The following is a 24946-nucleotide window of genomic DNA, read 5'->3' as shown; positions in this document are numbered from 1 at the left end:
CATTGCTATCACAGTAGCAATGTGAAAAGCGTTACAACTTCCCAAAGTTCGTACTCTTTGGTGACAATAGTACCAACTTCCACTTTTAACTGCAGTCCTTGCTTTAACCTTTTCATTGCTGCTAGGCCTGCAACCTATTGCACTGTAAAGCAGTACATTGCAGTCCACCCCCACTCTACCAATGGGGTGTATGCAGCCGTCATAGGCTAGACGAGTTCTTGGAAGTGACTGAGTGGCAAACAACAAACCAGGTTATACTGATTAGTACTTGAGGGTCCCCTCTGACAGACAGCTATGTCATATGACTCTTGTCGGTCTTGCTGTGTTCCTTCATTATAATAAGGTTGTGTCATATTTTGGAGTCCCTCCTCTGTGCACATTGCTATCACAGCTGGTGCTAAAAATATCCAACCGCCTCATATTTATACAGAATCTGAAACAAGTCATTCCTAGGTTTGCTCAAGTGTACTGCAATACCAGCTTTCATCAGCAGATGGCACTACATTTGTAATAACAGGCTCTCTATCTGTGGGAAACATTCTCAGTGGCTGCTTTTGCACCTTAGATTTTTGCATTTACAAGAGTGAAAACACCAATAAAAAAAAAAAAATCCAAACATCTCATTGTTCTCTTGATCCCTAGAAGTACAATGTGGTTGCTAAGAAAAAAAAAAAAAAATACAAGATGGAATAATAAACTGCATGTGACTACTAACATGTCATTAACATCCATTGACTGACCTAATGCATCTCCTTGACTTGTTTTAACCTGTAAATAGTGGGCCAGTACACTGAATTTGCCAAGCCTATAAACCCTAAACTAGCTGAAGTGCTTAACTCTGCTTTAGCCGTGTTTCTGGTGTGGAGAATCTACCTGTTCCTTCATTAGATCACATGTTCCCTCATATCCATGCTCTTACATGTGACACGCATGTACTCGCTTGGCCTGCTCTTGTGTGCTTTCTCTGCTGGTGTGAATGTTCTACTCATTGGTAGCCGAGTATTCTTGTTCTCATTTGTAATGTTGTGCTATGTAAGACATAATTAAGCAATACACCTCTTCAGGTTTCCTTAGGCTGCATTCACACTACAGAGTTTTGAATCGGGGCAGATTTGCCGCGGATCTGCCTGCGATTTGACAGCGACGATGTGTGAATGACAAAAAGCAGGCCTCACATTCCAGATTCCAATTATTTGAATGACGCTTCAAATTATGGTGTGGGTTTGCTGCGCCATAAATCGTGCTGCAATCACGGCAACCCGCATCGCGGGACGCATGTCACCTAAAGGTTGCTCCTGCACTATTTTTGGGCAACATGCGTACCGCGATTACAACACGTTTTATTGCATGGCAGACCCAAACTGTGATTTGGGATCTCCGATGCGAGTCCCGAGTTTTTGTCATTCACACCTCAGTGCCGTCAAATCGTGGGCAGATCCGCGGCACATCAGCCCATGATTCAAAACACTGTAGTGTGAATGCAGCCTTAGACTTATAAAGTTATTCTTAATTCATTACACGCTTGGTACATCTGTAACTCAGCCATACACTATATTAAACCAGTGAGATTAAATGCAGGAGTGACAACTATCAGATTCTAGTGGCATTTTTAGCATGACTTTTAATATCGTAGTATTGAAGGAAAACTTGCATATTCTGTTCCTTATTGTAAAGCAGTTGGATTGTAGGAGAGTTTGGTGTCCTCCACAGTAAAGTTCTCGTATGCTAAATATCCAAACTTGTCAGACAAAGCTGGGTACACAGGGTTTTTTTTTTTTTTCAGCCAGTGGGCAGAACGAAAAAAAAAAAATAGATTCCTGGATCCACACAAGCGATGTGGATGCAGGAGGACCCCCTGCTGGAACATTGTGTGCTGACAGCGGGGACTCCCTGCTGTCGGCAATACAGTGATCAGCACTGCAAGCCACTGATTGAAGAAGAATATTCTGCTGTCCGGTTTGACAGAACCACAATCTAACGATGGACTTCTTTCTAAATGGGAGGGCTACAGACAGATTGAAATTTGGCCAGCCCCTGCTGAACACGCTGAATTTTGATCTGTGTACCCAACATAACCCTATCGCAACCTGTCTTTGCTGTGTTTCCACAATAACACTTATTGGAGGCACACAAGACTGCAATGTGCCCTTTCCAGTCAGAGGCATAACCAAGTATAACCTCCTATCTTTGCTTCTTTTTTATTCATTCATTTACTGTTAGACTTTATAATTAAGCTACTCATTCATAGTGGCCATGAATGATCGGAATTGTTTTCACTTCCTCTCTGCTAAATTCAAGTAGCTTGTGTATATGAGATAAAATGAATGTTATCTTGACGTCATTTTACCTGATAATTGAATAGATTTTAAGCTAGCCAGACACAACTCGACTTTGTCTTATTCTACCAGTGGGCTGAATGAGAGAAAAATCAATTTGTTCAACAATATGGATGGAGGAATCTCCACTAGCTATTGTAGTCAACATTAGCGCTGCTGAACAGGGACAACTACTTCAGAGAGAATGGGGTCACCGTTCAGCCCATCATCGTTCAGCTGAGATGTTTTTAAGGCCCGGTTCACACTGCAGCGATGTGGGAACCCTGGAAATCCACTGCGGGTTCCCGCATTGCATGTCTTCCGGCGGCAGTTCACACTGCCCTATGCAAACTGCTGGGAGTGTCAATTTAAAAGTTAATGACACCCCCAAATCAGTTTGCATATCACAGTGAACCCCCATGCGATCCAGTTCTGCTGCGCACCAAATAAGGGTCCTGTGCGAGGACTGAATGCGATGCAAATTTAGCCATGCAATCTGTATGGCTGAAATCGCATCACACAGAGATGACATGTGATTGGCAGCAAATCACATCCAATGTCGTACATCGCACCAGTGGGAACCAGCCCTAAATCGACTTTTGTAAAACTTGGTGCTTGCAGGGCCACCCAAGGGCAAATTGTGAGCCATCCACGTCCAGCCTTAGATTTATCCGGCCAATATGGATATGCAAAGCATGACCATCGTGCGCACACCGAATTCAGGCAGTGTCATTGTTAGTGGGCCATATTGACATGTTTGCAAGGATTGTCCTGGCACTATGTCCATGAAGTTTTTATCAGTGTGCTACCAGCAGAGGGATGGCATGTTCATTGGGGGGTCATATTGATTTGGTGGGAACGTTTTCCATAATATAAGTTTCTGTACATGTACAATACATTTATTCATTTCAAATGCACGCATTCCGGTTTTGAACAATGACTTGTCTTATTGCTGCTCTTCTTTAAAACCTCACCAAAGTGGAAGGTGTATCAATGCAAGTTTGTGTCCCTGGGTGAGCTTATCTTTTCCTATTGAATCTTAACAGTACATTTTAATGTAGAAGCGACAGCGGTTATATCGCTTTAAGTGGTCCTGTCACTCTAGTAATAAATACCTTAAATTTACACATAAAATATAAGTTGGTGGTTGTAAAGTTTACTTTTCTTTTTTTTAAATAACAAACATGTTATACTTACCCGCTCTGTGCAGTAAAATTGCACAGAGCAGCGGCCCTGATCCTCCTCTTCTCGGGTCCCCGGTGTTCCTGGCTCCTCTTGTGTGTACCAACCATAAGAAGCTACTTGCTATTGTGGCACACCTGCAGGCTCAATCCCAAGCCACACTGCCTGTGTCCATAGACAGTTTGGTTCGGCCCTGCTACTCCTTCATCGCAGGATTTGACAGGCAGCAATGGCTCCTGCTGCCTCAGCAAAGCTTGTGATTAGCAGGGAGAGCCACTACAGACGGGCACAGCGCTGGATTGACTGAGAGCTCAGGTAAGTATAAGGGAGGGGGTAAGTGGACGCTGTTACCAGGGGGTAAGTGGACGCTGTTACTATCTAAACATTGTTTTACCTTAATGCCAGGAATGCCTTAAGGTAAAAAATAGTTTGAGCTTTAGAACGTCTTTAAATTGTTCATCTTTGTAGCAGTAGATCTGCTGCATCATGAGAGGCCGACCTTAATATGAATGTCACTGAATCAGAAGAGCTTTGCTAAGGTCAGCTGTTTTGCAAAATGTTTTCTCAAGATAGCTGCACCCTCAGTGCTGGGGTTGAATTTGTTTGACTTAAAAGCCCAGTCACACCATATGTATTGGGCTGTTCTGGCCAGCCTTGCCCAATCGGTCCAAATGAATAGAAAAGGCAAGTTTAGTTTACACCAACGCTCTGTGTTGGCAGTCGCTGAAAATAAGGACATGATGCATTATTATGTAGCTCAGCATGACAATACCGCATCACAATACACGACAGTTAATAACGATTATTGAAATGTCATTATGGGATATTTCAATAAAGTTGAGGACAAAAAGTAAACCGTGCAGACCAAAAAAAATAAAATTTCCAGCTACTTGAAATAATTGTATTTACTACTGGTACGCTGGCATTATATCTATGTTCAGCATTGGCTTTCATTTTGTCATCGGCAGTTTCAAGTGTAGTAAAAGTTTAGAAAATCTTTTAGTTCTCTACAGAAATAAGCCATTGATAGTGTCACTCTGGTATTGTATTGATACATCTTTCGACTTGCAGGTTCTGCTGTGCTTCTAGCTTTGTTTTTGTGTGGCTGTTTAGTGGTTGCTTTTACAATACTGTATATTTATTATGAATTCCTATGTGATATATTGCATGCATATTGAAGTGTGTTCCATGTCTAAACTAATGTGTCCTTTAGGAATGAGTCAGCAGTCAGACCCTGGATTCAATGGGGCAACAACCCCTCAAAGTCCAATCATGTCACCCAGAATGGCTCATACACAAAGTCCCATGATGCAGCAGTCACAGGCTGCTCCTGCCTACCAGTCAACAGACATGAATGGTTGGACACAGTCAAGTAATGGTGGGAACAGGTAATACATTGCCACATATGTAAAAGTTATTGTTTTGTCAGGATTGCATGCAAACCTTTGTATGTGAAAATAGATATTTTTTTGTGAAACTATTTCCTCTAACGGTAGTCATCAACCCTGTCCTCAGGGCCCACTAACAGGCCAGGTTTGCAAGATAACTGAAATACATCACGGTTGATATGATTTGCTGCTCAGTTATTGAAGTAGTCTAGTCTGCATCTCCCCAAGGTATTGCATACAGCCTGGCCTGTTAGTGGGCCCTGAGGACAGGGTTGATGACCACTGCTCTATAAAACCAAAATCCGATAGCAAGCCTAATGATCTAGACACTGGGGAAGTGATATTTAAATGTTATAGATCTTGTTAAAAAAAAGCAGTGGTGGAACTACCAGGGTTGCAGAAGTGACAGTTGCGACCGGACCCTGGTGTTCTGCCACTGTGGGGGGCCCTGGGACCCCTCCCCCAGGAAAATCTGGTTTAAACACACTGTCCTAATTCCTGGAGCCCAGTGTCGGGGAGCAAGCTCTGGCCCTGAGCTCTGATTCCCTGCTTAACGGGGCAGTCCAGCGTGGGCACTTGGGACACCTGTCCCTCATCTCTTGCGGAGTTCCCGGTGTCCCACACGCAGAGATCACCCCCTCTGTGGCAGCCGGCATGTCTCCCCCACACACCCCACACCTTGCTGAAGCTGGCTACTCCCTCTAGGCTCCGATTTTCTCCTGTACATACACAGACAGGAGGAGTATAGAACAGGAAGAGCTGCGCTGCTGAGGTCTGTGTTTTTTGCTGTATTCAGAGGAGGGGGACAATAGTAACTGACAGGGGAAAGTGGGATTATTATGAAAATACACCCGGAGTGATAAGTGGGTGGTAAGAGTATGTGCTGGGGGGTGCTTTGGGAGAAGAGAGGAAAGGGGGTGCTTGGGGGGGGGGAGTAGGATTTGATATCACACCTGTCCTTTCCCCTCCCAAAGCACCCCCCAGCACATATCCTCTTGCCTCTCCCCCCCAATTTTAAGGTCTGGGACCCCTGGTACCCTGTAAGAGATGCATTGCAAGTGCCCTGGGTTGAGGGGAAAGGGGGGATTTGTGCTGGAATGTAGGGGGATTTGGAGGGTTAAAAAAATTTGTACTGGAGAGGATTAGGGGAGTGGAGAGGATTTGTTCCAGGATGGAGGGGACGGGGCGTACGTACAGGGGTTGCAATTGCATCGTATAGAAGAGGGGCAGTGGGGGTGACCTATAAAGCAACCAATCCCCTTAATTTTTCCTCCTGCAGCCTTTCAGCAGCTGCAGGAGGAAAATGGAGGTGATCCATTTCTCTACATGCCACTCCACCACCCCTCCTTCTTTCTCCAAAATGTAATGGTTGACATCAAAATATGAGACCTCTGCAAATCCTGTGTTGGGGACACCTGTTGCGGGTATGGCTGCCAATGGTGGGTTTTTTTTCCACTTCATCTCATGTGTCTGAAGCAGGAAGCGAGGGCAACACTCCCCAGTTGGGGTTTCAGAGAGCAATAAAGCCTGACACAGCTTATATTATAAATATTGGGGGATCAGAGTTGCAGCTATTCGGTTATGTTCCTTGATGAGGAATATGCACAAATGTCCCTCCAATTATCAGTAAAATGTACCGTATACAGAAGTGCCCTTCATAACAGCAATATGTGAGCACCAAACCTCTTCTAGCCATATTGGCATTTCCCTTGGTGAACAGATGGATACATTTAGAATCTCTCTGAACAGGGCCCCATGAGCCTTGGTAACGGTTGCTGCCTTTGTGACACATACATATGTATGGGGTCTGAACTTCTATATTAACCAGGTGATCAGTTCAGGATTATAATAACTATTTTAATGGGTTTTCTTTATCGTACATCACGGGACACAGAGCGGCATTCATTACTATATGGGTTATATGGAGTACCTTCAGGTGTAGACACTGGCAATCTCAAACAGGAAATGCCCCTCCCTAAATAACCCCCTCCCATAGGAGGAGTACCTCAGTTTTTACGCCAGTGTCTTAGGTGTTAGTCATGGTTTAGCTTGCCTCCGCATCCTTGGGATTAGGTGAGCTACCGGTTCTGTCCAAAAAAGCCTCAGCGCTAAAGTGGTCAGTAACCGGACCCCAAACCCTTGGGGTATAGCCCATAATGCTTTTCTTTTTAGAGAGCTGGACCCTGGGCCCAGAACTTAGAAACCTTTGGGTACCTAAAGTTTTCTGTTGCCAGGGTGCTATATGGGCCCAGGACAGTGGATCCTTCATAGGAACCCAGGGCCTGAAGGTCTAGACATCCCCACGGAGATGGGGGAAGATTGGGCCTCTTGCTTGGCAAAGTCCTGCGGCATGGAGCAGGTAAGTGAGGGGAAAACTTGCGGAACTTGGTTCTTAGCAGGTTTTTTTCTGGGGGGTCACAGGGGACATGCCTAAAGTTATGCACTGCATCTGGCAAACTAGTCACATATCATAAAGATAGGATGGCTCTCTATGTATTATTCCCCATAAGATGTGACCTCCCTTGTAGTGTTGGAAAAGCATTGAGTGGGGCCTGTGTTATATAAAAATATATGTGTGTGTCAGAGAGCTTTGCTTACCTGCAGGCCTCCAGGCGATGCTCCATTCAGTCTTCCTCCTCAGAGCCTGCAAGCAGGCAAAACGCTGACCTCCTCATGGTTCCAGGCTGCAGGCTGCAGTTTGCTGGAACAGAGAGGTCCCTTCCTCCCAAAATCCCCCCCCCCCTCCCCCTGTCGGGAGGGGCATTTCCTGTTTGAGGTTGCTGGGGGGAAGGGCGGGTCAGTGGCTTAAAGGAAGGGGCGGCCCTTCCTTGTTTGTTCCATCAATACTTTGGAACTGAGGAGAAAGACCAGAGCGGCAGCACGGGGCGCCGAGGACACACAGTGGCCAGAAAGGATATTGCAGTCTTCAGAGGACTGTTTTGTCAAGCCTAGAAATAGGCTGTTTCTTTTCCATCTCATAGTTTTTCTTTGCAATACTACTCAGGGGGACAGAATGTTTTTTCTTTCCTGGATTTGAAACAAAAACGAAAAAAAAAAAAAAAAAAAAAAAAAGTCATCTAGGGGAGAGGAAGCATTTTTTTATCCCCCAAACAGGTGTTTGGACAATTAACTTTTATAGTTCCAAATACCAATAGGTAGCAGGTGTACCTCGGTATTGTACCATGGTATGCCGCTGTTTTCCCTACAGGGAGCCTTGGGGCCATCGGGATCTGGGGCTGGAGCTGACGTGGGTCAGTCCAACCCTAAGATGGTCACGGAGGAGGTATTACTCACCTCTTTAAAAGAGATGCAGAAAAGCATGGGAAAAATGATATCCGCAGCTATGCGGGGCAGTAAGCGGAATAGATCTCCGTCGCCCGAGCGCGGACCCTCAGAAGAGGAGGTCCTTTCCTCAGGGGAATTGGACGACCTCTTGGACACGGACCAAGTAGGTTCAGGGATCGAAGACCCGGATACAGAGGAGTCTGGGGCAGTCTCCCTGAGGGAGAGCTGGTGGATTCAAGGATTGTCGGACTTGGTCCATAGGACATTCAACTTGCCAGTACCAGATCTCCAGGTATCGACGGTTTCAGCTTTGGGCTCACTGAGGGCGCCTCAAAGCAATGCTGTGTTTCCGATCCATCCTCTATTAGAGGGAATTTTGTTCCAAGATTGGAACAAGCCAGATAAGATCTTCTTACCACCTAAAAGGTTCTCTGTCCTATATCCTATGGAAGAAAATTTTTCCAAAAGATGGGCTACTCCTGCAGTGGACGCAGCCATCTCATGTGTTAACAGATCGTTAACATGCCCTGTAGAAAACATACAGGTGTTCAAGGATCCAGTTGATAAGTGCTTGGAAGCACTACTTAAGAACTCCTTCACTACTGCAGGGGCAGTAGTACAGCCAGCTGTGGCTGCGATTGGGGTCGCTCAAGCATTATCGGATCAATTTAAGCAGATGCTTAAACTTATTCCGGCCCAGCAGGCAGAAAAATTTTCGGATGTCCCTAAGGCCATATGTTTTACGGTAGACGCAATCAAGGATTCTATCCAGCAAGCGTCACGTTTATCGTTATCCCTTATCCATATGAGAAGACTCTTATGGTTAAAAAGCTGGGAGGCTGAGCCCCCATGCAAGAAGCTCCTGGTAGGGTTCCCCTTCCATGGAGGACGACTCTTCGGAGAAGACCTAGATAAATACATTCAGACCATTTCAAACGGCAAGAGTACTCTCTTGCCAACTAAGAAGAAGGTTCAGGGACCTGCGTTTAAACGACAGTATTCCCCTGGGCAGGGGCCCTCTAATGCCAAGCAGTATCGACGGCCTCCTGCAAAAGCAAACTTCGGCTTCAACAGCAGATCACAAGGACAGGCTGTTAGAGGCAAAAGGCAGTGGTTTCGCAAACCAGCAAAACCAGCCCCCAAGCCAACCTTATGAAGGGGCGCCCCCACCCACGAAGGTGGGGGGAAGGCTGCGACTCTTTTCAGAGATTTGGGAAGCCAGCATTCCCGACGAGTGGGTACGGTCTTCCGTGGCCACAGGCTACAAATTAGATTTCCTAAGGTTTCCTCCTCCTCATTTCCAGAAGTCGAGGATTCCAAACGATCCGGAAAAGGGAGCCGCATTAAGATCGGCATTAGATCATCTACTTTCCCAGGAAGTAATAGTAGAGGTACCAGTCCTGGAACAGGGGCTGGGTTTCTACTCCAACCTATTCATCATCCCAAAATCCAATGGAGATGTCAGGCCAATTTTGGACCTAAAGATGGTAAATGCATATCTAAAGATCCGCTCATTTCGGATGGAATCCGTGCGGTCAGCAGCTGCCACACTCCAGAAGGACGACTTCATGGCGTCCATAGACATAAAGGATGCCTACCTTCATGTTCCAATTTATCAGCCACATCAAAGATATCTACGCTTCATGGTGGCTTCGCGTCACTTCCAATTCGTGGCGCTTCCCTTCGGGTTGGCTACGGCCCCCCGGGTGTTCACGAAGGTCCTAGCTCCAATCCTAGCCAAACTAAGGATCCAAGGGGTCACGATCCTAGCATACCTGGACGACCTCCTAGTCATAGATCACTCGTCTCCCGGCTTGGAGCGAGCAGTGGCCCTCACGGTCCAATACCTCGAGAGGTTCGGCTGGGTCCTAAATCGAGAAAAGTCAGCTTTCCAGCCCACAAAGCAGTTGGAATATCTCGGCATGAGATTAGACACAGAACAACAAGGAGTGTTCCTACCTCTGAGGAAGGTAAAAGCCATCAAGGAATTAATCCTACTGGTTCTAAGCAAGAAAGAACCGACTATTCGCCTATGTATGAGGTTACTAGGCAAGATGGTGGCCACATTCGAGGCGGTACCATACGCCCAGAGCCACACTCGCATCCTACAGGCAGCCATCCTGTCAGCATGGAGCAGAAGGCCACAGGCCTTGGATATCCCGTTGCCGCTCTCATCAAGAGTCCGACAAAGTCTGTGTTGGTGGTTAGACCCTCAGAATCTACTGAAGGGGAGGTCTTTCAGCCCAGTGGCTTGGAAGATAGTGACCACAGACGCCAGCCTGACGGGCTGGGGAGCAATTTTGGATGGTTGCACTCGCCAAGGTACTTGGGCAAAGCCAGAGAAGCAGTTGCCCATCAACATCTTGGAGCTCAGAGCTGCTCGACTAGCCCTCAGGGCTTGGACGTCAAAATTGCAGGGGTTCCCGGTGAGAATTCAATCAGACAATGCCACGGCCGTGGCACACATAAATCACCAAGGGGGAACCAGGAGTCAAGCCGCTCAGAGAGAGGTGAGCTTGATTCTTCTATGGGCAGAGGCTCATGTGCCCTGCATATCGGCAATATTCATTCCAGGAGTGGACAACTTTCAGGCGGACTTCTTAAGCCGCCAGACTCTATGGCCGGGGGAATGGTCTCTGCATCCACTAGTCTTTCAAGCACTCTGCCAAAGATGGGGAGTGCCGGACGTGGATATCATGGCATCGAGACTCAACAAGAAACTAGACAGGTTCATGTCCCGCTCAAGGGATCCGATGGCCTGCGGAACCGATGCGTTGGTTTGCCCTTGGCATCAGTTCAAACTTCTTTATGCGTTTCCCCCGCTCCAGTTACTACCCCCGCCTGCTGCGCAGGATCCGGGTGGAGCACATACCAGTCATCCTGGTAGCTCCAGCATGGCCCAGAAGGGCATGGTACTCACTAATCTTAAGGATGGTAGTGGGAGACCCTTGGACTCTTCCTCTACGGCCAGACCTGCTATCGCAAGGTCCGATCCTCCACCCTGCCTTACGGCATCTAAATTTGACGGCCTGGAAGCTGAATCCCTGATTCTCAGGGGTAGAGGTCTGTCTCAGAAAGTAATCTCTACCCTAATCAGAGCCAGGAAACCGGTCTCTAGGGTGATTTATTACAGGGTCTGGAAGGCCTATGTAGGCTGGTGTGAGTCCAAGCGATGGCTTTCTCGCAAATTTACCATCGATAGAGTATTAAGTTTTCTCCAGCTAGGAGTGGATAAAGGATTGGCATTAAGCACAATCAAAGGACAGATTTCTGCTCTGTCAGTGTGGTTTCAGCGGCCGCTGGCCACCCACTCGCTGGTTAAGACCTTCCTTCAAGGGGTCTTACGTATTAGACCTCCAGTTAAATCCCCGCTTTGTCCGTGGGATTTAAATCTTGTTCTGTCAAGTTTACAGAAACAACCGTTTGAGCCGTTGGCTGATATTCCTTTGGTTCTACTGACAAGGAAGTTAGTATTTTTGGTTGCCATAGTTTCCGCAAGAAGAGTTTCGGAGCTGGCAGCCTTATCCTGTAAGGAACCATATCTTGTTTTTCATAAGGACAGGGTCGTTCTCCGCCCTCATCCTTCCTTCCTTCCGAAGGTCATATCCAGTTTTCATTTGAACCAGGATTTGGTATTACCATCCTTCTTCCCTAAACCTACTTCCAGAAAGGAAGGGTTGCTGCATACCTTGGATATTGTCAGGGCCATGAAGGCCTATCTTAAAGCTACAAAGAAGATCCGGAAGACAGATGTGCTGTTCATTCTACCGGATGGGCCCAAGAAGGGGCAGGCAGCTGCAAAGTCCACCATTTCTAGGTGGATTAAGCAATTAATCACTCAGGCCTACGGCTTGAAAGGGTTGCCTCCTCCAGTATCATTAAAGGCTCATTCTACTAGAGCCATGGGCGCCTCCTGGGCAGCACACCACCAGATCTCTATGGCTCAAGTTTGCAAGGCGGCAACCTGGTCTTCTGTCCACACGTTTACAAAATTCTACAAGTTGGACGTAAGAAGGAATACTGATACTGCCTTCGGGCAGGCAGTGCTGCAGGCTGCAGTTTGAGACCCTCGGATTCCGGGGGCTCCTCTTGTTCGAGTTAAATTTAAAATTTTTATTTTTCTCAACTAAGTTGGATTTATTATGATTTGAGTATATCTCTAAATTAAATCCTTTTGTCTTGGAGATGTTCTCCCTCCCCTCATTGTAAGCATTGCTTTGGGACATCCCATATAGTAATGAATGCAGCTCTGTGTCCCGTGATGTACGATAAAGAAAAAGAGATTTTTAATACAGCTTACCTGTAAAATCTTTTTCTTGGAGTACATCACGGGACACAGAGCTCCCACCCCTCTTTTTTGAGGACCATTTTGGGAGGCATACTGCTTGCTACAAAACTGAGGTACTCCTCCTATGGGAGGGGGTTATTTAGGGAGGGGCATTTCCTGTTTGAGATTGCCAGTGTCTACACCTGAAGGTACTCCATATAACCCATATAGTAATGAATGCCGCTCTGTGTCCCGTGATGTACTCCAAGAAAAAGATTTTACAGGTAAGCTGTATTAAAAATCTCTTTATTCAAATGCTTGATCTAACAAAACCATCTTGTTTTTCCAGCATGTTTTCACAGCAATCACCTCCACACTTTGCGCAGCAAGCTGGCACTGGCATGTTCAACAACAACATGAACATCAATGTGTCTATGGCACCCAATACGAGTAATATGAACACCATGAACCAGATGACTGGGCAGATCAACATGACCTCAGTGACCTCCGTGCCTACATCAGGACTGTCCTCTATGGGTCCAGAGCAGGTGAACCCCTACACCTTTCCCATGTTGTATCGAATATATATTTTTAGCGTGCTCTAATGTTGGTATGGACACAGTAGTGTAATGGAAACAACATAACAAGATGAAAGGCTTTCCTTTTCTCTGTAAGATGACGGGCTCTATGATTGTTCTAAAAACACCCATTAAGCATACTCTTTAAAAATCGGAATTCCTCCCCTAAAAGATAGGTCTACTTTTTCAGGCAAGTTTGAGAAAGCCCCTCTATATGTTTGTGTTCTCATTCACACAGCATACCTAAAAATAACATAAAATATATTTTTTCTTACTTTTTATTTTTTTCTAAGGATAAAGTGTCATGGCTGATTCTATGAATTTGTGGACAGTCTTTGTAAACGATACCCCAATTTACATACAATGCAGAAGGGCAGTTTCTAACTTTTTAACCCTTTTTAGGACAGACTATGTTCAAATCTAGTTTACAGTGGATAATGAAGAACAGGGACCACAATACAGATGGGGTTAATTATGTTAAACATTACTCCACAGCCCCTCCAAAAAATTACAAAGCAGGGAGAGAACATAAGGATTTTAGGACCCGATTCACACTAAGGGGCTTTTCAAGCGTTTTAGCGCTAAAAATAGCGCCTGAAAGGCGACGCTCATGTCTCCCCAGTGTGAAAGCCTGAGTGCTTTCACACTAAGGCAGTGCGCATGCGGGATATCCTGAGAAGTCCTGCAAGCAGCATCTTTGGTGCTCCCAAAACACCCTGCCCATTAAAATGGATGGGCTTTGCTGCATCACGGGCGCCACTAAAACAACGGCAAATCTCTGCTAAAACTAGAGGCGATTTACCGCTAACGCGGAGCCACTACAGTAAAGCCAGGTACACACTAGTATTATTTATTTATTTTTTCAACCCAGCGGGTTGAATGAAAAAAAAAAATAGCACTCAGGAGGAGCCGATGTACTAACAATCAAATATTAGTACAGCGATCTCCCCTACTGAGCTATTGCGTTCCGACAGGGTGGCAGCCTTCCCACCAGAACCAACCAGTCAGCGCTCTTGGCCATTGGCTGAGAGCGCTGATCAGGTGCCAATCGGCAGACTTTTTTCGATCATGCCCCTTCGACAGAAGCCGACTTCTGATGGATTGACTGCCGTACACACGGCCCGAATGTCGGCTGGTTTCTGTTGAACCGGCCAATGCCGTCCGATATTTATTTGGTCTGATGAAAAGGTAACCAGCAATATTTAGGTTATGCTATGTGACTGGGGACATGTAACACATTTCAGGTAAGTGTTCTTCCAGTTGGCTGCAAAAGCGGAAATGCACTTAAAGGGGAACTAAAGTATAGGCATGGTGGATGTGATTTGGCAGATTATGTCACACATACTGGTCAAAATAACTTCTAGAGCAGGGATATGCAATTAGCGGACCTCCAGCTGTTTGCAGAACTACAAGTCCCATGAGGCATAGCAAGACTCTGACAGTCACAAGCATGACACCCAGAGCCAGAGGCATGATGGGACTTGTAGTTTTGCGACAGCTGGAGGTCTGCTAATTGCATATCCCTGCTCTAGAGTGATGTAATGCATGCAATCTTCTCTGTCGCTCCTTTACTGTCCATCCATCTTATGTGGATATTCCTGCATGTTTGGCTAGCCCAGAATGACTTGACTACTGCGCATTCACATGGGAATCCAGGCGCCCATGTCATGCTGAGATTGCACCCTGACCTGCAAGTGCAAGGCTCAGTGTACAATCCGAAGAAAATTGCTGACATGCAGAAAAGCTATTTTTCTTGCAAGAGGCTCTGTCCGGTCACCAGATCTCTCCAGGGGCAGCTTCCAACCACGGCTGCAAATGCCCAGGCGATGGCGTCACTCTCTTAGGCTTACAATGGGATATCCGCTATCTGCTGTTCCTTCTCTACATTGAAGCCACCGCTGACAGATGTTCATGGGACCAGACCGGAGTGGTTTCAGAATAGGTAAGTATACACCCTGTTCTTTACAGGGTTAGATAGAATGGGCTTAGATTGGGGGTTTAGCCTTCGTTTGATTTTGACTGAGCTTCCACTTTAATTTTCCCTTTAGCAAATAAGGTAAAGCTGTGCTGATTTCAGTCATCCAATATTTAGTAAATCAATCAATCCATCATTTTACTGTAGACATTCTGGAAAAAGCTGTATTTTGATTGGTTGCTTTAGATGTCTGGTGTCCACTCATCGTCTTATCCATTTGTGTTGTATTCTTAAAGGGTCACTAAAGGAAAACATTTTTTTTGCTGAAATGACTGTTTACAGGGTATAGAGACATAATAGTTAACTGATTCATTTTAAAAATGATTAAAAAGAGATAAAAACCAATCATATAATGTACCTACAGTTTAGTTTAGTTTTTGCTGTTGTTTGCTGGTTCTCTGATGTACAGAGAGCCAATAGAGAGCAGTGATACTTTGTCTAAAACTCCTCAGCACCAATCCTGTTTCGTTTTACACACAGTAATCACACCTTCTTGATTAGTGACCACCGTGAGAAATCTCCCAGTACTGTGGTGATCAGGAAACAGACAACCAGGAAGTGTCCAGAACAGAGAGGATTTACAGCAACATCAAAGCAAAAACGAACAATCAGGACATGAAACCAGGACTGCAGTAAGGTAAAGGAAGCTATTTAGCTAAAGAAAAAAATTCCTTTAGTGACCCTTTTAAGGGGTTGTAAAGGAATTTTTTTTTCATAATAAGCATCCTTTACCTGCAGACATTCCTCTTTTCACTTCCTCATTGTTCGTTTGTGCTCAGAAGTTGCTCTATTTATTCTCTGTTCTGTTCACTTCCTGCTTGTCTGATTGTTACTCACCACCGTGAAGGGAGGCTTTACTGCGGTGGTCAGTAACGTGCTCGCCCCCTCCTGGGAACTACATCTATGTGGCAGGACGCTCTCTACGTGTTAGAGACTTCAAGGAGGTGTGAATTACTGGGCGTGCCGCAATGCATACTGGGAAATGTAGTTCTTACATGAACGGGCGATGCAAACCAGGAAGTGAATGAGAGAACAGAAACTAGAACGCCTGAGGTGATATAGATAAAGAAATTTAATTGGTATTTACTCGTTTTTTTTAACAGAGTCATTACACTATTCTGTCTGTCTACCTTGCAGACATTCATTTTAGGCCAATTTTTTTTTTTCCTTTTACAACTCCTTTAAATACACCTTTACATTTGTGCAAAGATAAATGTGTGTTCAATTTGTAAAAACAAAGCAGGCCTGCTGTAGGCAGCTTACATGTGGTCAGACTTCAGCTATGTCTGTGTACCTTTTTATGAAGGGAAAATGGCTTTTCCAGCTGCCAGGACTGTAAAGGTCGGAGCGCATTGACTTCCCCTGACTTCCTCTTCCTCTGTAGTGTCAGTTGGGCAGGCAGTGAACCTCAGAGGAAATCAGGCTAGTATCTGTGCCACTAGTGTTTTTTTTTTACTAGCCCTGCTACTTTGGAGTAGTAAACTCAATCACTCTATTGATGGAGTGATTGAGTACACTTGGTGGGTGGTTGCAGCAGTTCTATTATTGGCACGTTCACATTTATTTATTTATTCATATATTTAGCAGCGCATGAGTTTATTACTACAGGTGCAGTAAAACTTTTCTTTGGCTTTCCAGGTTAACGACCAGACTCTGCGAGGAGGCAGTCTATTTCCAAACCAACTACCTGGGATGGATATGATTAAACAGGAAGGAGATGCATCACGGGTAAGGACCATTGTCTTTCCAGTGTACTACTGTTCCTGCATCTCGATTATATACAGACCACCTACTGGGGTTTTTGCTGGACAAATCCAACTGTCATACTGGATTGCTATAGGCACCTCTGCTTGTCACCTACCACTATTTCTATTTGCTTTCAGCAACCCCTCTCACACATAGGACTTCCACATCCAATTCCAAGGCGCAGTTCACACGAGAATGCGGTGTTGGAAACTCACGTTTTGTGCCAGTTTTCAGCACCGCGTTTAAATCTCACTGCCTTTGCGATCTGCAGCGCGTGTCAGTGCAGAGTTCACGACACCCCCAAACACAGTGCACCAGATTGCATGGTACAAAAGTACTATCCGATCTCATTGCAGTGCATGCGCTACCTTTGGTGCAGTGGGAATTTAGGCTGTTAAAAATGAATAGGCTGGAATCTTACTGTACAGAACTGCCTGTGACTGCAGCGTGTTCCTGTGCGATTCATGTGGAGTTCCTAGTTAATCATCATCTTACTCCAATCACTTGCACCTTCAGGTCCACTTTCCTATACATTCGTCTCATTTCTCCTTGTCTTGCAGACCTGCTATCCTAATTATTCTATTGTTCTATGTCAAGTAGACTCACCCCTCCATTTCGCTTTGTGTCTCAGGCCCCGTACACATGACCGAGTTTCTCGGCAGAATTCAGCCAGAAACTCGGTCGGAGCTGGATTCTGTCGAGAAACTCGGTTGTGTGTACACTTTTCAGCGAGGAAGCCGACGAGGAACTCGTCGGGCCGAATAGAGAACATGTTCTCTATTTCCTCGTTGTTCAATGAGGAAAGTCGGCCCGCCGAGATCCTCGGCGGCTTCAACACTGAACTTGACGAGGAACTCGATGTGTTTGGCACGTCGAGTTCCTCGGACGTGTGTACGGGGCCTCACAGTTCTGTTTCACTCATCTTACCACCACCGGAAATATCCCAGCATTACAGCTGTCACTGTGCAGGAGTGCAAGGTTGAAATCTCCCCTTACAGTACTTTGCAAATCATTTTTTCACGCTCTGTCTGACAGACACTGACGTGAGACCTCCACAATGATGACAGACAGCAATACAATTCTAATTTCTATAAGAAGATGTTTAGATCACTCAAGATGAGTGGTTTATCCCAGGCTCCAATGCAGGATCCCTTGGTGCTGGTCGGGCTCGGCAGTGCACTTTGGGTTGGAGCAACTTTTGTTATTTATTAACCACTTAAGACCCGGACTATTATGCAGGTTAAGGACCTTGCCCCTTTTTGCGATTCGGCACTGTGTCGTTTTAACTGATAATTGCGCGGTCGTGCGACGTGGCTCCCAAACAAAATTGGCGTCCTTTTTTTCCCACAAATAGAGCTTTCTTTTGGTGGTATTTGATCACCTCTGCGGTTTTATATTTTTTGCGCTATAAACAAAAATAAATTTTGAAAAAATGCCAAAAATATATAAAAACATTTTTTTTTTCCTCACTTTAGGTTGATACGTATTCTTCTACCTATTTTTGGTAAAAAAAAAAAATCCCAATAAGCGTTTATCGATTGGTTTGCGCAAAATTGATAGTGTTTACAAAATAGGGGATAGTTTTATTGCATTTTTATTAATAATTTTTTTTTTTTACTACTAATGGCGGCGATCAGCGTTTTTTTTTTTTTCGTGACTGCGACATTATAGCGGACACATCGGACAATTTTGACACATTTTTGGGACCATTGTAATTTTCACAGCAAAAAGTGCTATAAAAATGCACTGTTTACTGTGAAAATGACAATTGCAGTTTAGGAGTTAACCACTAGGGGGCACTGTAGGGGTTAAGTGTGACCTCATCTGTGTTTCTAACTGTAGGGGGATGGGGCTGGACGTGTGACGTCAGTGATCGTCTTTCCCTATATCAGGGAACAGACGATCACTGCCTCTGCCACAATGAAGAACGGGGACGGTGTGTTTACACACACCTCTCCCTGTTCTTCAGCTCCGGTGACCGATCGCGGGAACACCGTCGGCGATCCGGTCACAGAGCTTCGGACCGTGTCGCGAGCTTGCAGCCGCCGGCACGCTCGTGACCCCACAGCTGAGCTTAAAGGAGTTGTAAAGGAAAAAATAAATTTGACTAAAATTAATGTCTGCAAGGTAGACATAGTGTAATGATTCTGTTAAAAAACGATTAAATTCCTTCATCTATATCACCTCCGGCATTCTAGTTTCTGTTCTCTCATTCACTTCCTGGTTTGCGGCGCTCGTTCATGTAAGAACTACATTTCCCAGTATGCATTGTGGCACACCCAGTAATTCGCACCTCCTTGAAGTCTATAACACGTAGAGAGCGTCCTGCCGCACAGATGTAGTTCCCAGGAGGAGGTGAGCACGTTACTGACCACCGCAGTAAAGCCTCCCTTCACGGTGGTCAGTAACAATCAGACAAGCAGGAAGTGAACAGAACAGAGAAGAAATAACATTTCCTTTACAACCCCTTTAAAGAGACATGTACAGGTACATGATTGTGCCCAGTCGTGCCATTCTGCCGACGTATATCGGCGTGAAGGGGTCCTTTAAGTGGTTAAACAGAAAATAACTTTTTGACATGATTCATCATAAAATAGGTCACAGATGACCACTGCTACTGTTAACCTCTTGGCACCGGCCGCACACAAATATGCGGCCTCTCAGCGCACTGGCCTTGATGCCGAGCAGTCATATATTTGCATGCTATATCGCAAAAACAGCTGTGCCAAGAGTGTGCGACTTGTGTGCTTCCTGCACAGTTGCCGGTGGCTAATGAAAAGCTCCCAATCGCTGTTTGCCATCGGGACATTTTTGGTCATCTCCCGATTACCCCCACACACAAAAGTGGAATTATCCTTTAGGCTTGGTTCACATATATGTGGTGCTGAAAATGCAGCAAATCATGAGCAATTACCGCACCACATTGATATTGCACGCCATTCATGTGAACCGCAGCGGATTTCCATGTTAAGGACACCCCAAAAACAGTTCCGGAGGGCGATTGACACAACACCTATGCGATCCGAATCCAGCGCACCTTTTTTTATGCGGATGTTGCGTGACTTGAGTCATACAAATGAATTGCTCAAATCGCACTGCACAGACATGGCATGTGACTTGAATAGAAATGTGGTGTGATTCCTATCCGAATCACATGCAGTGAACCCAGCCTTAATGCTCTGCCTTGTGTTGTTTGTGTTGCAGTGATCTGTGAAAGCCTTGAAAAGTGTTTTCCTATGCTGGCCGTCGGGTTCCATTATGAAAGCAGCTGTTTATTTGCTCTCAATAAATCCTGTTTATTGGGTAACTTTCAGGGACAGTTTTACTGAGGGTTGGTAATGTAGGTTTCTCCTGGTGACAATGAATGTTTGATTCATGTCTCTTCTGCTTGTTTACATATAACATTAACTAGAAAATTGGCTTTGCTTTTCTTTCTCCTCATTTAATTGCATTCTACTTACTGCAATAGTTCCATGAATAATTAAAAGTGTTGCAGTTATGTGCCTGTCTATGGTAAGAATGATGGTGCCGAGATGACTTCACACAAACTTTAATCTTCAGCTCATAGCACTTAACATTCTGTATATAGTTTTGCAGCATCACATACAACACACGTATTATTGAAGGAGTCCATTTTACAGGCGCGCACTTGAGTCCTTATTAGAGATTAACTCTTGGAATCCTCTTTAGTCATGGAGCATAGGACACTCCTTTTTATAGGAAACTTATACTGGTTTTGCATATAACAGTACATTAAAGTTAAAGCCCAACTCTAGGAAACTAAGAAATGATCCCCTAATTTTGTCCTGCATCCACACTGCAAGATTGCAGTTTTTGTTTGTCCTCCATCCAGGGGAGGTAGGTCACTTGGAACCTAGGTGAGAGTGGCCTCAGTTTCTCTGGCTTTCCTTTTTTTCCTCCCACCTCTTTACCTACCTGGCTCCCCTGGAAGCAGCTGATATGGGTTCTCTGCTAGATTGCCCTCCATGGTGGAGGCCATGTCTGGAATCCGCACAGCGGCTTGACGGTGACCAGCAGTGGAGGTTTCCAGTCTGGGTGCAATGCACTGTGTAGGGCACTTTATAGTGGGGACTCACATGAGAGCTTTGTTGGTGTGTGGCCTGGCTGTGTACTTGTAACCGCTTAAGCCCCAGAAGGATTTACCCCCGTAAATGGCATTTTTTTGAGACACGGCACTGAGTTACTTAAACTGACACTTGCGCAGGTGTGCGAAGCTGTGCCCAAATAAAATCAATGTCCTTTTTTTCCACAAATGGAACTTTCTTTTGGTGGTATTTGATCACCTCTGTTTTTTTTATTTTTTGCGCTATAAACAAAAGAAGAGCGGAAAAAAAAACACCTTACTTTCTGCTATAATACATATCAATTTAGGCCAATGTGTATTCTGCTACATACAGTCAGGTCCATAAATATTGGGACATCGAGACAATTCTAATCTTTTTGGCTCTATACACCACCACAATGAATTGATAAAAATGTAATTCTAAAGCAAAAAGCGGTCTGAAGTAGTGAATCAAGTGCTTGTATATGAACAATCCAAACAAATCCTCCACCATGTGACATCACTCAGACTGAAGTTAGGCTGTACCCTTACCACAATAGGTGGACCATCTATTATGGAAGGTTCAAGCCGCAATGGGGTGTATCGGCTATGGTGTGTTCAGGAAAGCCCGTAATGCAGATGATGTATGTCTCTCCAGCCATCCGTCCCGCACTCGGTACGAATCATCTGGGCACCAATTTTCTCCCCTGATGTGTGCTCTTCTGTAGGACTTGTTCTGTTGACAGCTTCCTATCTCTTTGTTCACATCACCCAGACTGCCACCATTTCTGGAGGCTCCAACAGCTTTGTGCACATTTAATTAAAACCGGAGTGCGGTTGGTGTCATGATACATAAAATTGATTTTGTTTGATACAGTGCCTTGAAAAAGTATTTATACCCCTTGAACTTATCTACATTTTGTCATGTTCCAAAAAAAATGATAAATGGTCTTCAAATTTTTTTTTTTACAAATATTTGAAAAGTGTGGGGTGCATTTTTATTCACCCCCTGAGTCAATACTTTGTGCCATACTTTCCATTTTTGGATGATAGATTGAACAGTGCTCCGTGAGATGTTCAAAGCTTGGGATATTTTTTATAACCTAACCCTGCTTTAAATGTCTCCACAACTTTATTCCTGACATGTCTGGTGTGTTCCTTTTGCCTTCATCATGCGGTTTGTTCACTAAGGTTTTCTAACAAACCTCTGAGGGCTTCACAGAAAACCTGTATTTATACTGAGATTGAATTACACACAGGTGGAATTCTACTTACTAATTAGGTGACTTCTGAAGGCAATTGGTTCCACTAGACCACAGGTGTCAAACACAAGGCCCGCGGGCCGAATCCGGCCCTCCAGGCCATTTTATGTGGCCCTTGCACCTATCCTGCAGCTGCAAGAGAGCTACAACTCTCCTCTGGTCCTACTCCAGACCTCTACTTTCTGCTTTCAAGCAATGCATCCAGCTTCTTTCCTGCAGCAGCATAAGGAAAGGGGGAGCACTGTGATGTAAGGGAGAGCGGGGGACTCAACATCTGATGGTGGGGGGGCTCTTGACACCTAATGTAAGGGAAGGGGATGCGCTGGACATCTAATCTTACAGATACAACTGGCCCTTTTGAGGACAATAATAATGCTGATGCGGCCCACAATGAAAATGAGTTTGACACCCCTGCACTAGACTTTAGGTGGGGGGAGGGGGGGGGGGGTCAGAGTAAAGGGGGCTGAATACAAATGCATGCCACAATTTTCACATATTTATTTGTTTAAAAAAAATTAAAACCATTTATGACTTTCCTGCCACATTGTGTTGGTCTATCACATAAAATCCCAATAAAATATGTTTACGTTTTTGGTTGTAACATCACAAAATGTGGAAAATTTCAATGGGTATGAACACTTTTTCAAGGCCCTGTTTTCCTATGAGATGTTGGCACAGTCCTTATTTATGTTGCTTTACGTTTAGCAGAGGGATTTCCTTTTAAAGTGCATTTGGTGAATTGTTTCCTCTTCCTGTTGGAGGAGGTGCCTATATCTCATATGCTGTACTGGAAGGAAAATGGTTACAGAAAAGCCAAACTTCCGTTTTTAATGATTGGCAGATTTGCCTCACCTTCTCCCTTTGCTAAAAAAAATGCACCTGTTTGCAGAGATCAGTAGCTAAAGCTGCAAGTCACACATGCACAACCATGTCAGCAAATGCAGTGCAGCCCAACCCAATCTTGGCAGAGAAGTGGTGCAATTAGGGGAGAGGGTGAGGTGGTGGTGTATGGTCTGGCAGCGTTTTTTTTTTTCTCTTTAAGATTTTTCCATATGACCGCTAACTCCAAAATAAAAACATGTACGTTAAAGTGCAGCCTATTCCTAAAAAAACATAAACCTTCTCCCACCCCTTTCTAGACCCTATTCTACCCTTTGAAAGAAAGATATGTATACTTCTATTCTGAGAGCGATCTGCTCCAGTCACATGATCTCCCCGGCAGCCGCCTTCAGTGAAGTGGAGAGATCACTGACAACAGCCCCAGGGCCAATTTGATTTTTTTTTTTTCTAATTGCAACTCAAACATGTCACCACAGTATCGATTGTGTAACATTGTACTTAAAGCTACTAGTCATAGGGGGTTTATGAGAATCGTAACTTTTTATTTGTCCTCATTTAAATATTTAATGAGGACAAATTTTTTTTTTTTTTTTAAAGGGACAGTTTAATTCTTTGGTTCCCACCCCCCATAGTTACTTCATGAGGTTTTTACTTTAATTTATAATGCTCATCTGTGCCAGGACTAAAATGAAATTAATAATTTATCAGCACCAGCATTAGCCCATGCTTAGTTAAAACTTTCATTCTGGATAATAAAACATTGCTTCAGTTCACCTTCTGTTTAAAAGGCAACCTTCTCGGCATTGGGCTATACCGGCCTTCATAAATTTATGTTTACAGCTCTGTTTGGCAGACCAGTAATATAAGCAGATGATCTTGAGAGAAAAGCTGATTGGACAAAGTTTTCCAAACTCTCCAAGCACATAGAGCTATACGATCTTCTTTTTTTTTTTTTTAGCCTACTCCATCCACACAAACGGGACATTGTATTCTGGCAGAAGCACCCATCGGAATACATTGATCAGTGACTGCAGCCGCTGATTGATCAACTTCTGTTGTAGAAACATCGGTCAATCAACTACTTCTGTCAAGAAGGGGAGGCCACACACTGGTCTATGCTGAACCGGCTGAATGGCTAGCCTTCATTCTTGTACATTTCTGTCTGACGTTGCCTTATTGGTATTCGATCGCTGAATATGACTGGACAGGAGAGACTTTGTATGAACACTTTAAAGTAGAACTATAGGCAAAACCTTATTTATTGGTGGCGGAAGTTTGACATTATTTAGCATATTTTGTATTTATTAAAATATATATTTTTTTTGTTTTGCAGAAATACTGCTGACCCAGAAGACGCTGAGGGTGTTTTTGTGTTTTCCACTTGCCAGCTGGAACCTCTCTGTGGTCGTGTTTTATAGACTGGTGCCAGAAGCCAGCTTAGCAGCCCCCTGTCAAGGTGACCTCCTCTAGGTTGAAAAGCTGAAACTGTGTTGTCCGTCGTGCAGCCCCTCCCACAGGCAGTGCGGAACCAGAATATAGACAGGCGGCCGGTCTGTTCACTGCATTCACCTTAGTGCAACTTAGATACCTTCTGTGGAGTCATTATGGACAGGCGAATTTCTTTGGACTTTCTCAAATGAATGTATTTAATTGTATGTATTTAAGGAAAACTATGCGCTTTCTTTTTATTGTTTTTTTCCCTCCTCCCCGATTTCACTTTGTTTTCTCAAGTTTTTGACACTGGTCTCTAACCTCATTTTTCTTGGGCGATTAGCCCCAGAGATACTTTTGCTACCACATGAAGGCTTTTTTTTTTTTTTTTTCTTGTTTTTCAAAACCATGTATTTTTTTTTTATAGAGTGGGAAGTTATGAATTTAGGGCTGAAAGTCAGCTTAATACTAAATTGCATCACAGCACAGCGTGTCACAATTAATGGCACTGTGGATTAACTTGCCGCAGATTTATGGAATTGGGTGAAACATAGAATACATTTTAAGTAGGCAGTAGATTTAAACCACCCCCTGGTCAGTCATAGAGTGTTTAA

General features: G+C 44.6%; 1 protein-coding gene across 5 annotated transcripts in view; it reads left to right on the top strand.

The window, feature by feature from the left end:
- The window catches only part of NCOA2 (nuclear receptor coactivator 2), a 329643-nt gene extending 304921 nt beyond the window's left edge, over positions 1–24722 (top strand). For all 5 annotated transcript variants that reach the window (XM_040354387.1, XM_040354383.1, XM_040354388.1 and 2 more), the window contains 4 exons: positions 4711–4885; positions 12787–12985; positions 16629–16718; positions 24235–24722. In XM_040354387.1, the coding sequence (XP_040210321.1) occupies positions 4711–4885; positions 12787–12985; positions 16629–16718; positions 24235–24246 (476 nt within the window). In that variant the 3' untranslated portion in view covers positions 24247–24722. The remainder of the gene's footprint in view (positions 1–4710; positions 4886–12786; positions 12986–16628; positions 16719–24234) is intronic.
- The last annotated feature ends 224 nt before the right edge of the window (positions 24723–24946 follow it).

The sequence above is a fragment of the Rana temporaria genome, chromosome 5 (genome assembly GCF_905171775.1).
Source record: "Rana temporaria chromosome 5, aRanTem1.1, whole genome shotgun sequence".
Lineage (NCBI taxonomy): Eukaryota > Metazoa > Chordata > Amphibia > Anura > Ranidae > Rana > Rana temporaria.
This window is presented reverse-complemented; position numbering and strand designations above follow the sequence as displayed.